Source organism: Manis javanica, chromosome 3 (assembly GCF_040802235.1).
Source record: "Manis javanica isolate MJ-LG chromosome 3, MJ_LKY, whole genome shotgun sequence".
NCBI classification, from domain to species: Eukaryota; Metazoa; Chordata; class Mammalia; order Pholidota; family Manidae; genus Manis; species Manis javanica.
The window spans coordinates 2,132,382-2,144,513 of NC_133158.1; the positions used below are offsets into that span (position 1 = coordinate 2,132,382).

General features: G+C 62.7%; 1 protein-coding gene across 5 annotated transcripts; it reads left to right on the forward strand.

Annotated features, from left to right (window-relative positions):
* The first annotated feature begins 625 nt into the window (after nucleotides 1-625).
* On the forward strand, nucleotides 626-10,231 carry HEMK1 (HemK methyltransferase 1, mitochondrial release factors N(5)-glutamine). Of its 5 annotated transcripts, XM_017669690.3 has the most exons (11): nucleotides 1,176-1,313; nucleotides 2,326-2,704; nucleotides 3,391-3,482; nucleotides 3,794-3,887; nucleotides 6,783-6,917; nucleotides 7,190-7,254; nucleotides 7,526-7,575; nucleotides 8,511-8,619; nucleotides 9,299-9,394; nucleotides 9,557-9,670; nucleotides 9,820-10,231. In XM_017669690.3, exons 2-11 carry the CDS (start codon nucleotides 2,477-2,479, stop codon nucleotides 9,911-9,913), a joined length of 1,077 nt encoding a protein of 358 aa, XP_017525179.1. In that variant the 5' UTR covers nucleotides 1,176-1,313; nucleotides 2,326-2,476; the 3' UTR covers nucleotides 9,914-10,231. The 5 variants fall into 5 exon arrangements, with proteins under 5 accessions (XP_017525181.3, XP_073086728.1, XP_017525179.1 ...); XM_017669692.3 differs by lacking the exon at nucleotides 2,326-2,704 and having other exon boundaries at nucleotides 626-1,313; XM_073230627.1 differs by lacking the exon at nucleotides 2,326-2,704 and having other exon boundaries at nucleotides 627-1,313; nucleotides 3,244-3,482.
* Nucleotides 10,232-12,132: the final 1,901 nt, after the last annotated feature.

A 12,132-nucleotide genomic window follows, 5' to 3' on the forward strand; every position in this document is an offset into this window, starting at 1 on the left:
TCCGCATCCCCGGCCCGCGATTGGCTGGCAGGCCCAGAGCCCGCCCGGCATTGGCCCGCACTCCTGTCGCTCACGTGGGAACCGAATCCAGTCGTGGATGCTGGACACCGCCGCTCCCCGCAGGGCCCTACGGGCTGAGCGATGGATGGCCAGGCCCTTCCCGGGCACAGCTCAGCCCTCGGGCCGTCCGGGCGACACCTGGCCGAGTGGGACTCGTGCCCCCCAAGCGCGGGCGGACGCGGGGGCTCGGGGAGAACTGGGCCGGGAGTCCGTGGGCCTGCGCTGAACCCCGGCTCCACCCTCTCCTGGTTTGTGACCAAAAGCAACGTGCGCCCCTGGCCTGGCCTTGGCTCCTGCTCCGAGGGCCCCTACTGAGGGCCCCTGGTGAACGACGCCCACCCGGCTGGCGGCGGCGCTCCGGTCCACAGACGTCGGGGCGGGTGGTGGTGTTGGGAACCCCGACCTGGCGAGCCTCCGTCTGTGCCGACCACCTCCGGGCCCGGCCCTCGGACATTCTCTCTCCGCAGGTCTTCGAAGGGCCCTCTGCGGATCCTCGGGGGCAGCTTGTTCCAAATGCATTTCCCCACGGCTCCTGGGTCTGAAACGGAGCCCGCAAACGACGCGTTTAATGGTAGCTCAGTTAACAGGTTCTGCTGGAGGGAAACCCTTGGAGAGACACTGCCATGAGTTTATAGAAGGGGCAACTCAGGCCCACAGAGGCCGAACCCCTGGACACCTCGCCAGCTAGCTACGAGCTGGAGACAGCGACAGGATTCGAAACGAGTTTTCTCGCGTCCGGTTTTAGCTCGCCGCCCCAAACCCTAAAACGGGAACAAGCGGGTCAAGAGCGGCCTCGGGGTCCGTCGGCCCGGCGCTGGGGTCCGCGCAGCAACCCCGGCCCACAGGCCACGCCCTTGGGCCTTGCGCCCCAAGTTTTGCGCCAGCTGCGCATCGGTGACACGCCCCCCTCGGGCTGACTACACTCGGCCCCGGCCGGGAATTCGAACGTCAGCTCGGAGCAGTCACCGCGGGCTGCGGCGGTGCCGGCCAGCGGGGAGCAGCCCCGCGCCCTTCTGCGCGTGGCCCGCAGGCGTAGCACGCGTGGCACCTCCAGCCTCCCCTGCAGCCCGCGGGACTCTCGTGCGGCCCTAGGAACTCTGGAGTGGGGCGACGTGATGCGCCCGAGCCCTGTCTCAGATGTGCCGACCCCGGAAGCAGAGCGTCGGCGGGAGCTCACGCAGCGCACGCACATCCGGGCGCCGAGTTGGCGCCAGTTTCTCCCGGCCTGCGGGCTGGGGTCGCCGCTCAGGCAGGTATGCGCGGGGGCTGCGGGCGAGGGTCGGGACGGGGTGCCTGGCTGCAGCATCCCCGCGGCCTCCCAGCCCCCGTTGTGCTGGTGGGGAAACAGGCTTGAGGAGAGGCGACCTTGCGCGGGGCGTCAGCGGTGCCTGCGGAGCTGAGGGGTCTCCCTTGGGGCAGCGCTCGGGTGGACGGAGCCGCCTCTGGAGCCCGCAGGACCTGGCTTCGTGCCCGGGACAGTTCCTCGCCGGGGTTGGGCAGGCCGCTCTCCTCGGAGCTCCTGTGCCTCCCTGCCTGTCTCTGAAGATGAGGCCTCTTAACCGCTAGCGTGGACCTTGGTCGGTGTGAAAGTAAAGGGGACGGCTGATTTTAAACCTTCAATTAAATTCATTTGTAATAAATACAAAATTAACAAAAATTGCCAGTGTTTAGCTGGCAATTCGTGCTGACGTTTAGGATTGTAAGTTAAGTTGGGAGGGGGTAGTTTGAGCATAGAGTCAATGGCAATACATGCAGAATGTCGGAAGCAAAGCCCCCAGCCAAGGCAGTCCCCTCTCCCCGTAGTACTAATGAGGAGCACAGAACGCCGAGGCTCCTGTCGGGTGAGCTGGCTCCCTGGCCCTTGCTGTTCGCTGGCTAATGCACTGCTTGCCATGGAGTTGTGTTACTTTACCTATTTTATGGACGAGGAAACTGAAACTCATAAATAATGACTTCCGAGCTTACACACACTGGGTCAGACAGATCTGCCCCACTGCCAAGCCTCAGCCCTGAGCCGCCAGGCAGGGACTGAGTTACGGGTTCAGCCGCTGTGGCCAGAAGCATGAAGGAAACATACCTGGCCAAGGCAAGAAGAACCAAATAGGGGGCCTAAAATGGAGTCAGGGACGTGGCAGAGCAAGAGAATGGCCTCTCGGCACATCTGAGACAAGGCTCGGGCGGATCACGTCGCCCCGCTCTAGAGTTCCTAGGGCCGCAGTGGGTCACCCAAGGCCCAGCTCCTCTCCTGGTTCTTCCCTCTTCCAGGCTGGCAGTCACATCTGAGGAGCAGAGCCACCTTGAGCCAGAGACTGTGATCTCTCCCTCTTCACCTGGGGCCAGTGGTCCCCTTCCATGGCCAACATCACAGGGAAAACTTGGGGAGCTGGGAGTGCTCGCGGGAGCCTTTCTCTGAGACATGGAGCTTGGGGGCCGAATGCTGTGGACATTTCTGTCTGGCATGGGGAGGAGGGGAGGCTCCTGGGGCCGGGCCTTCAGCTCATGGCAACCCCGTCTGCCTCTGGCTGGGTTGTCGAGTGCCAGGGAGCAGGTCAGTCACTGGACTGCCGTCTTTGAGAAGAGGGGCATCCCTGAAGCCCGGGAATCCAGTGAGTACATCGTGGCTCATGTCCTTGGAGCCAAAACAGTTAAGTGCAGCGTTGTCAAGAGGGTGGGCGGAGGGAGGAGCCTGAGGAAGAGACCCCAGGCGTCCCAGTCCCTTGGGGAGTGCTGGGCTGAGAGGAGCGGGCTCTTGCTGAAGGGGTGTCTCAGGTAGCGCCTGTTAATTTGTCGGCCTCCTCTCCGTCTCCGACCCGCAGATGAAGGAGGCGACGTGATGAGATATCGAGGACCCTAGTAGACCAGCCAGGGGACTCGAGGCATGCCCGCTCAAGAGTGGTGCTGGAAAGGCACCTCTCATATTTATTGATCAGGCATCACATTCTTTGGTGGGTTAACAAGTTTCCAGACACAGTAATTAACATGCTTTACTCCAGGAATGTAATTGCCTCCAGGTCGCTTGGGCAAGTCTCCCTGGCACCAGGCAATGAGGGGGTAGAGAGGACAAGGAACAGATCTCGGTTTAGACTTAGTGAGCTGCGGCGTGCACCACAGATTCCAAGGAAGACAGTCAATTCCCATAGAAACAGAATAATCTATGGATGGCAACCTACATCATTCGTCCAGCAAACCACTGCACAGTGTGCCAGGCCCTGGGGATTCAGGAGTGACCTCACCAGCCAGCATGGGGCCCACAGACATTGTCTGCATGAGAAACCTGGGTCAGGGCCCCTGAGTCAGGCGAGCCAGCCACTCATGTTCTCTGTGGGGCAGTTCCAGAGCCTGAGGCCAGTACTTTGGACCCAGCCCCTGACTGCTTGGCAGCTACAGTGCATCCAGGAGCTGAGTAGCCGCCGGCTGCAAAGGTGAGCACCTGGAGGCCAGACCTGAGGGCTGTGGGTGGGGGCCAGGATCCAGTTTCCCCCAGCCCCAAGATCATTGCCAGGAAGGAGGAAAGTGTCTAAGCACTGGAGAGCTGTTGGGATGAGGGAGTGACTGGGGGTCGGGGGGTGTCAGGAAGTCAAACTTTAGGAGGGAGGGAAGGCCTTGGCTTGGAGTCCTGGAGCACAGGAGATGTGACCCTAGCTGACACTTTGACTGCAAGGGGTATCCCTCAATGCAGGCCCTGTGGGTCCAGGCTCTGGCACTGAGTATACCCCTGTCGCCCCTTCTGCAGGATGCCCGTGCAGTATGTCCTTGGGGAGTGGGACTTTCATGGGCTCAGTCTGAAGATGGCACCCCCAGTGTTCATCCCTCGTCCAGAAACAGAGGTAGGTGTGCCCCAGGACGGCAGAGCCGGGGTGAGGGTGGGGCTCAGATACCTGTCTTGCCCTAGACTTCCACCAGGGGGTGCTGGAGCCCCATGGCTGCTATCCTCAGGGGCAGTGTCCTTCCCTACTGGTCTGCTGGCCTCCTTGACTGTCTTTAGTCCCAAGCCATTGGAAGAAAGACACTCTCCTCTTCCTTAGGAGGCTTGGGCAAAGTGGAGAGGGTCCCAGCTGAGCACCTGGTGGCCTGGTACAGCTGTGTGACCTTAGACAGATCACTGCCTACCCTGGGCCCAAGTATTGAGAGGGTAGGGGATCTGTGATTGGTGCTCCTCTTCGATCCACTGACTGGTCAGGTAGTTGCTTGTGTCCCTCAGATTACTAGGGCTTGGGATTGTCTGGTCCCAGCGTGTTGTCCCTTGGTGAGACACTTTAATCCTGGGACAGACACTTTCTAAGGCCCTTGGGCTCTGCCCCAATCGTGGTGGCAGAGAGCACAGCAGGCAGGTGGGGCAGGGTAGGAGCCGGTGGGGAAGCTGGGGGCAGCAGGTTCTGGGAAGTGGTGTTTCTAAGGCACTCAGGCACACAGACATTCCCGGGAAAGGTTATACCTCATCCGCCTGCCCCTCACTTTCCCAGCCCCTCTTCCCAAGCCCAGAAACCCTCTGACCCCACTCACTCCCATCATGCAGCAGGAGGGGCAGGTCCTCACCACTCCCCCGTCAGGGCAGGGCGGTAGGGAATCTGAGACCTTGCTGAAGTCACTGGGCTGCCAAGGTGGGGAGCCAGGGGGCAGCACTTGGACTTCCTGACCTGTGGACCAGGGCCCCTTGCTGCAGGTGTGGCTACCCCATCTGGGGGTGGATGAGCTGGGATGGAGTGCAGGGACCTGGAGCAGGATGTGGCCTGCCACCTGCAGGCTTTGAGGAGGCCACCCTGTGTCTCCCTGAATTGCACGACCTCTGGCCAGGAGGTCACTATCTCCTGAGGCTGCCACGGGTCAGGGCAGAGGCAGGAAGCTGCCATGATGACCTCTGAGTCCCCTGCGAGCTGACCTGGCACTGGCCTTGTGTTCCAGGGTTCTGAGTGTAGGGTGTGGACTTGTGGCTCCTGTGTGGGGGCGTGGAATCTGGGCCAGGAGAGCAGCTCTGCTGCAAGGGGATGGCGGGCGTGCTGCGGTTGGGAGGCCAGGTCCTGGTCTCACTGTACAGACATTTCTGAGAACCTGCCAGGTTTGCCCCGGTGTTCTCTTCACTGGGGTACTTTACCAAGAACTTGAGAGGACGTGGCCTGTGGCAGGGTGTGGGAAGAGTGGGTGTGGGGGAGGGATCACGGTGCCTGCGTCCTCTCCATCCATTGAAGGGCGGTTTCTGATGATGCGTGCAGAAGTCTGAAACATGAAATTGTAGGCAGCATGTGGCCCTGTGAGTCAGGTTTTCCCTGGGGGCAGGGAGGTGGCGCAGTCTCTGGCCTGGCAATGTGTACGGTGGTAAAGCCGAGGCTGTGGGGTGCGGGGATGGCATCCTAGCAGAGGATGCTGGTTCCCGGTGCCCTCGGCACCTGCCCAGGCCTTGGGCCAGCCTCCTGAGGGCTGCGGGGCCCTGTGGGGGCGGTGGCTTCCGGCAGAGCCAGCCGCTGTCTGCTCTTGCCCCCTTCCTGCATGCACCTCCGCCCCACCCCGTGTTCTCGGGCTCTTCCCTTGCTTACCTGGAGGAGGTGTCCTGGGCCTGTTGACCAGCTAGGCTTTCGGCCTTCCCCAGAGAGCCATCTGCTCCAGGCTGAGGGTGGCTCTTCCCTGGGTGAGGAACAAAGAGCAGACTTCATGGAGGTGGTGTCTTCCCTTACTCTGCGGGTGGTCCCACAGCCAAGATGATCCTCCTGTGGTCTGGAATGTAAGGGGGGCTCAGGGCCATTGGTGGTGGTGGGGAGTCTGTCAGCCTCACCCCGCCCCCTAGGGTGGCCATTTACATGGGCGGGGGGTGCCTCTGTGAGGAGGCTGGCCAGTGTGTCTTGTCCAGGGTCGTTGTCCGGCCAGAACAGGTCTTTGTGGCCTGTGAACCAAGAAAGGCTCCCACCCCTGACAAATCTAGGCCATCCTGCCAGCCGCCCAGCATGTGGCCTTGCCTCTGAGACCATGGCTCTTGGCTGTGGTTCCCAGTGGCTCGCTCTGTGCCCATCCCTGTGCTGCAGGCCCGGCTTCCTGCGAAGCAGCCCAGCGGCCCCAGCAGGGCCGGTGCAGGGCCAGTGGGGAGCGAGGGGAGCCCTCTGTGACTGGAGCCAGACCCCTCACTCGCAGACAGCAGCTTGTTTGGTGCAGAAGAGGCCTGGGGCAGGAGGGCTTGGGCCCACTGGCTGAGCCCTTCCTGACTTGCCGCCCTGGGGCCTGGTGAAGCTTGCTCCTGGGGTTGGGGAACCCGTGGGTCAGGCGTTTCGGGACTCGGCTCCGAGGAGCTTATGTGGGAACGGGTCTGAGTGATCAGGACCCCTGCCCCGCTGTAGCCTGACTGCTGGCGTCGGGGTTTGGGCGTCTGAGGCTCTGAGTAGCTTCCTGCAGCCACTGAGTATGTCACCACTGTGGTGAGAGTGGCAAATCAGGGCTCACACGAGGGGGCTTAGCCGGGCTTACTGAGCACGGGCAGGTAGTGGGCATGGCTCAGGGCTTCAGAGTGTGGTTGTGTTTATTGACCCCTTGCCTGCTGAGATGGGTTGTCATCCACCATACTCGAGTTCACGGCTGGGGAATTGGTGTGGAGATAGAGTGACCTGCCCCCGGCCCCAGCTGACATGAGGTTCAGCCAACCCCCTGCATTCTCACAGGGGCTACTCATGCTTGGGCTTTGTGCCGGCACCCCAGGGGCTGGGCTGCCACTCACTGACCCAGACCCCTCTGCCTTGTAGGAGCTGGTGGGATGGGTGCTGGAGGAGGTTACCCGGAGGCCCTGTGCACGGGGAGCCCAAGGTGGCCCCCTCATCCTGGAGGTGGGCTGTGGGTCAGGAGCCATCTCCCTCAGCCTGCTGAGCCAGCTCCCCGAGGTGAGCCCCCTGCGTACCCCCACCCCCAGGTAGGCTGGGACCGGCAGTCGTGGCTCCTCTTGTCTCTGCGGGAAGCACCTGAGGGCCAGTGACCAGACGTTGGAGGATGGTGGCCCTGGTCCGTCATGGCCACAGCCTATAACTCCCAGAGCCCGGCCACAGGGAGGGCAAGCTTCCCTCCTCTTCTGATAGAGGGCTGGAGGGGCGCTGGCCTTAGGCTTGAGCTCTCTTGCACCCTGCCTCCCACGTGCCCTTCATTTGTTCTTGGGCAGAGCCGCGTGATTGCCGTGGATAAAGGAGAAGCTGCCATCTGCCTGACCTGCGAGAACGCTCAAAGGTAAGGGGCCCGGGGGGCCAGAGGGGCAGGGCGGGGGAATCGGGTTTTGGGGCCTTATCTCAATCCTCTCCAGAAATCAAACCCACTGCTGTCTGATTTCCACTCCCAAGAAGGGGAAGCAGTGGGCATGGCCTGGCGTGGGTCCCACAGGGCTGCGAATGGACGGTGGGCACCTGGTGCTGCTTGTCCAAGAGGGTTTTATTCTCCCCGTCTTTCCAGCCAAGGGCAGAGGTCTGTCTCTGTGCTCACTGTCTCCTTCCCGTCTCTCTAGGCTCCAGTTGCAGGATAGGATTCAGATCATCCCCCTCGATGTGACCTTAGGTACTTTCCCCACCCACCTTCCTTGGGGTAGGGGTGCTGGGCACAGGTGCTGCTGGGTGGATGAGGCACCTGAAGAGGTGGAGGGAGGGCTTCCCAACATTCACTCACACATACTTGCAAACCCACTCACACATACAACCCCCAACATCCACTCTAATAGCCCTCACACTCACCCCCACCATGCACACATTGGGTATCTCAGACCAGTCCTTACTGGTCTGTCCCTGTCATCTCCTGGGCTGACTTGACCCACAAGGGGACCAGCCACAGGGTGTCTCTTACCTTCTGAATTCTCCAAGTTTATGAGTCTTAACTGGGCCTGCTTGCTAGGAAATAACCAGAAGCTCAAGAGAGAGCCTTTAGTGCCCCCTGCCCCGACCTGGCCCAGGTACCGCATGGCTTGGCCGTGCCTACAGAGTGGCCTTGGGGTGCTGACTCCATCACAGACCTGCAAGGCCCTTGAGCCTCATGTGTCCCCTCCGTGGAGTGTGGTGCCCCAGGATGGCACCAGGCAAGGGTGTGACCAAGAGCTGCAGCCACCAGGAATCGACTGCCCAAGGCCAGGCTGCCCTCCACACACTCAGTGCATGATGGCCACGAGGCGGAGTGTGGCAGGGCCCTTGGGGCTGCCAAGGACAGAGGCTCTCGCTTTTGTAGGCAATCAGAGAGGGCTTTCTGAAGGTGGTGCTAGAGCTGGGCCTTGCTTCTTGAGGGTTTGACAGGCAGAAAAGGGTAAGGACATTAAAGGGGAAGAGCTGCCATGTCAGCATGCATACTCCTGGCTAGGCTGTGGCTGGGGACCCTGGGCACTAATTTGCAAGTCTGGCTTGACAGGTCCAAGTGTGGCTTGGGGAGGGACTGCCAGAAGGACATGGTGGCATGGGCCTGCCACTGCTTACCTTCCATTCTCTGCTGCGTGTTCCCTTTGGCCACAGAGGGGAGCTGGATGCACCTTCTGCCCTGGGGCCCCATGGACCTGGTCGTCAGCAACCCTCCCTACGTCTTCCACCGGGACATGGAGGAGCTGGCCCCCGAGATCCTCAGGTGTGGAGGCAGGGTGGAGCAGGGGGCCAGACCTGAGAAGCCTCGGGGACGGGTCTGCCCTGGGGGCCACCGGGAGGGACGGTGGGGGCTGGAGCGGGCAGAGGTGTTTTAAGAGGCTCACCCCAGAGCAAGGACATGCCCAGTGCAGCTCTGCCCTCCGCCTCAGACCGCGGGGTGAGCGCCGACCTCGGAGGGGAGCGGTGGGCCTGCAGGGCTGTGGGGAGGGCTCCCTGATGACCGGAACATCAGAGGCCACACGGAGTAGACACGTGCTTGATGGGTGCGTCCCTTAGAGAAGACGAGGCCTGGGGAGGGGAAGTGCCCCACCCAGGGTTGTCGGGGGGGGCTACAGGAAGCTGGGACTGAGACCCTACTCCAGGCTTGGCACAGAGCCACCCTTCCCTCAGGAGGGCTGAGACCCAGGGGTGACCCAGGAGCCCTGGAGGAGGCAGCAGTAGTGGGGGCAGGGTGTTGGCGCCCCCCTCTGAGCTCTCCGGAGGGACTGGGGCCAGCTCCAGTCATGCCCAGTACTCCCTGGAGGGGCGCTGTGGGAGGCAAGGGGATCGGCCACCAGCGTCTGGGGGGCCTCCTCCCTTGGGTCCTCAGACCTTGCGCGCAGCTCTTCCGCACTCTCGGCACCCCTGTCTAGGGCTTTCACCTCCCGCTGTTCCCCCTGCAGCTATGAAGACCCGGTAGCCCTGGACGGTGGGGAGGAGGGCATGGACATCATTACCCACATCCTGGCCCTGGCGTCACGGCTGCTGAAGGACTCTGGGTATGGATAGGGCGGGCCTCCGGGCTCTGGCCCAGCTGTCCCCCTCCCCGCGTGCACCGGGCCTGCCCTGGCGGTCATCTGCCCCTGCCCCTCCCAGCCCAGGCAAACCAGAGGTGCAGGTCCCGCGTGGCCTTGGCGAGCCAACCTATTTCTCCCTCGTAGGAGCGTCTTCTTAGAAGTGGACCCGAGACACCCAGAGCTCGTCGACAGCTGGCTTCAGAGCCGGCCCGACCTGCCTCTCCATCTCGTGGCTGTGCGCAGGGACCTCTGTGGGAGGTGAGGGCCCCTGCCCCCGAGCCCCCGCCATGCTGGTCCCTCCACTCAGGCCACCCGCAGCTCTGGCCTATGAAGGGTGTGCTGCTCCCACGCCCCACCCGCCCCCTGGGGCGCAGGCAGTAACTGGCTCCTTGTCCCTGTCTCCTTAGGCCCCGGTTCCTGCATATCTGGAGGTCCAGGCCACAGCGTGGCTGCCCTGTGGGTGCCTGGCCAGGGCCCCAGCCTGCCAGAGGCCCTGCCTGACGCTTCCTCCTGGAATGCTGCTTGGGGGCGGCTGGGGGGGCCCCTCCAGAACCACAGGTGCTTGTGGCATTTCCTACGGCTCTGTGGTGCCCCGTGCTATACGTTTCTAGGAGATGGGGTGGAAGGAAGGCCAGGCACATCCCTCCCGGTGTGGAGAGCAGGGGCACCCCCTGTTCAGCTCGGGAGCCAGGCATATTCAGGTTCCCAGTCTGGCTCTGTCAGTCAGAGTGGCCAAGGGCAGCTTGGGCAGCCTCTCTGGCAGATCTGCTGTGGGGATGGTGGGAGATGCGACCAATAAAGTGTCAAGAGACTGGCAAATAGTAGCCCAGTGTTATGTTCCCAGGGCAGTGCTGGGGGCTGGCCGGCAGGGCCCTGCCCAGTGGACGCCTGGGAGAGCAGTACAGAGAGACTCGTGGGTGCCCCTCCGGGCCCCGGCAGCAAATGGCCCTCTCCTAAGAAGAGAGCCCCCCACTGCCCTGGGCGGGCTGCACACCTCCCTGACCGGGTCCTGGCTGTAGAGTGCAGGGCCTCACAGCTGCAGCTCGAGTGGCTGCCTGCTTCCTGGAGGGCATAGGCTGCAGGTCCCTGCTGCACAGTTCTGGGTTACGTGTCCGCATTGATTTTACTGAAGGCTTGAGCCCGCAAGGGGCGAGGAGGGCTTTATTTACATACTTCCATAGCTTTCACTGGAGTTTCGGGTGACCCCTGTCCCTGGCTGGGGCCGGGAGAGTGACAAGCCAAGGCGGTGGGCGCCAGGCTGTGGCCTCCCCCCTGCTGTGTCTGTGCAGACACGTGCCTGCCAGGAGGCCCAGCGGCCCAGCCAGGCCTTCTGTCCACCATGACAGGAAGCCTCCAGGCTGGCTCTCTGTGCTGGACTCCCCCACCCCAGCCCTGGCGTTCATGCGCCTGGCCTGGTGGTGTGGTGGCCAGAGGCATGTGGTCCGGTGAACAGCGTCCTCTGCTGAAGCCAGGATGCTGGGCTTCAGGGCTACCTTGCTGCGGGCCCTCCGGCAGCCCCTCTCCCTGTGAGAAGCGGGCTCCCCAGGCTCCAAGGCCAGCAAAAGGTGGCAGCCTCAGGGTGCTCTCAGGTGGGGCGTGTTGCTGTGCCCATTCCAACTCGGGGCTGCCCCAGAGAACGTGGCCTGCCTGCGGTCCCATGGCCGGAGTGGGCGAGTGGGCATGGGAGGTCAGTCCCGCCTTCAGGGAGTTGACATTGCTGGGGTCATACCTCCCCAAGGGGCACCCCTGCTGCAGCTAGGGGTCGCATTTGCCTTAGCAGAGGGACCCCAGGATCCTGCCCCTGCCCAGCCCCAGCTGCATGTATACCAAGCTGCCTGGCTTCTTCCAAGGAGGAGCCAGAGACTGCGCCTGAGGGCCGCTCCGGAAGGGAGATGGGAGGGCAGGGCAGGTGGGCGAGCGCGAGGCCCCGGCTCTCAGCCCTGTGCTCTCAGGCTCTTGTCTGCTGTGCCCACCCAGTATCGCCTTCCTCCCCTGCCTGTGCCCTTGGGCACTTGCCATCCGCGGCAGAGTCTCAGAGCAGCTGCCCCTGTGTCCCACAGCCTGGCCCACACCTCAGCCAGGGCTGGCAACCCTAATGGCCTCATTCCCCTGGCCTCAGACCCATTACTGAGGAGAGGGCTTGGCAAGGGTGTAGGTTCAGCACCCCAGAGCATAATGATGGCATGATGGAGAGTGGCAGTGTTGGGGCAGCTGGGCTCACAGACAGAAGCCACGCTTGGGGACGACTCCCTTTCCTGCCTCCTGTGGGAGAGAGGTCCAAGCCATGGGGACTGGTGGGCAGCCCCCTGCAGCCGCTGCCTTGATGAGGCCATGGGTGCTGAGCTTGTGTTGGAGCCACACCAGCCTGGGTGCAGATCGGGCATCTGCCCCTCCCCAGGGTGTGACCTTGGGCAGATGACCCCACCTCCCTCACCCTTGGCTTCCAAGCCTGAAAACGGGCCACATGCTTTATCTGACAAGATGGCTGTGAGGCCCCTCTGGGGTGCGCCCTCCATGGGGCACTGTGAGTGTCGTCACGGCCCTTGTGGCACCTGTCTGGTGCTTGACACCAACACGAGGCAGGAGGAGGCACAGCAGTCCGGAAAGGAGGGGAGGCCCGGGCCTCAGTCTGGGCTCTTGACTTCTCTGTCCTGTGGAGGTGGAGCCCCTGCGAGACTGGCAGGCTGACAACCCACATCTCCCCTCGGTCCCCTCCCTCC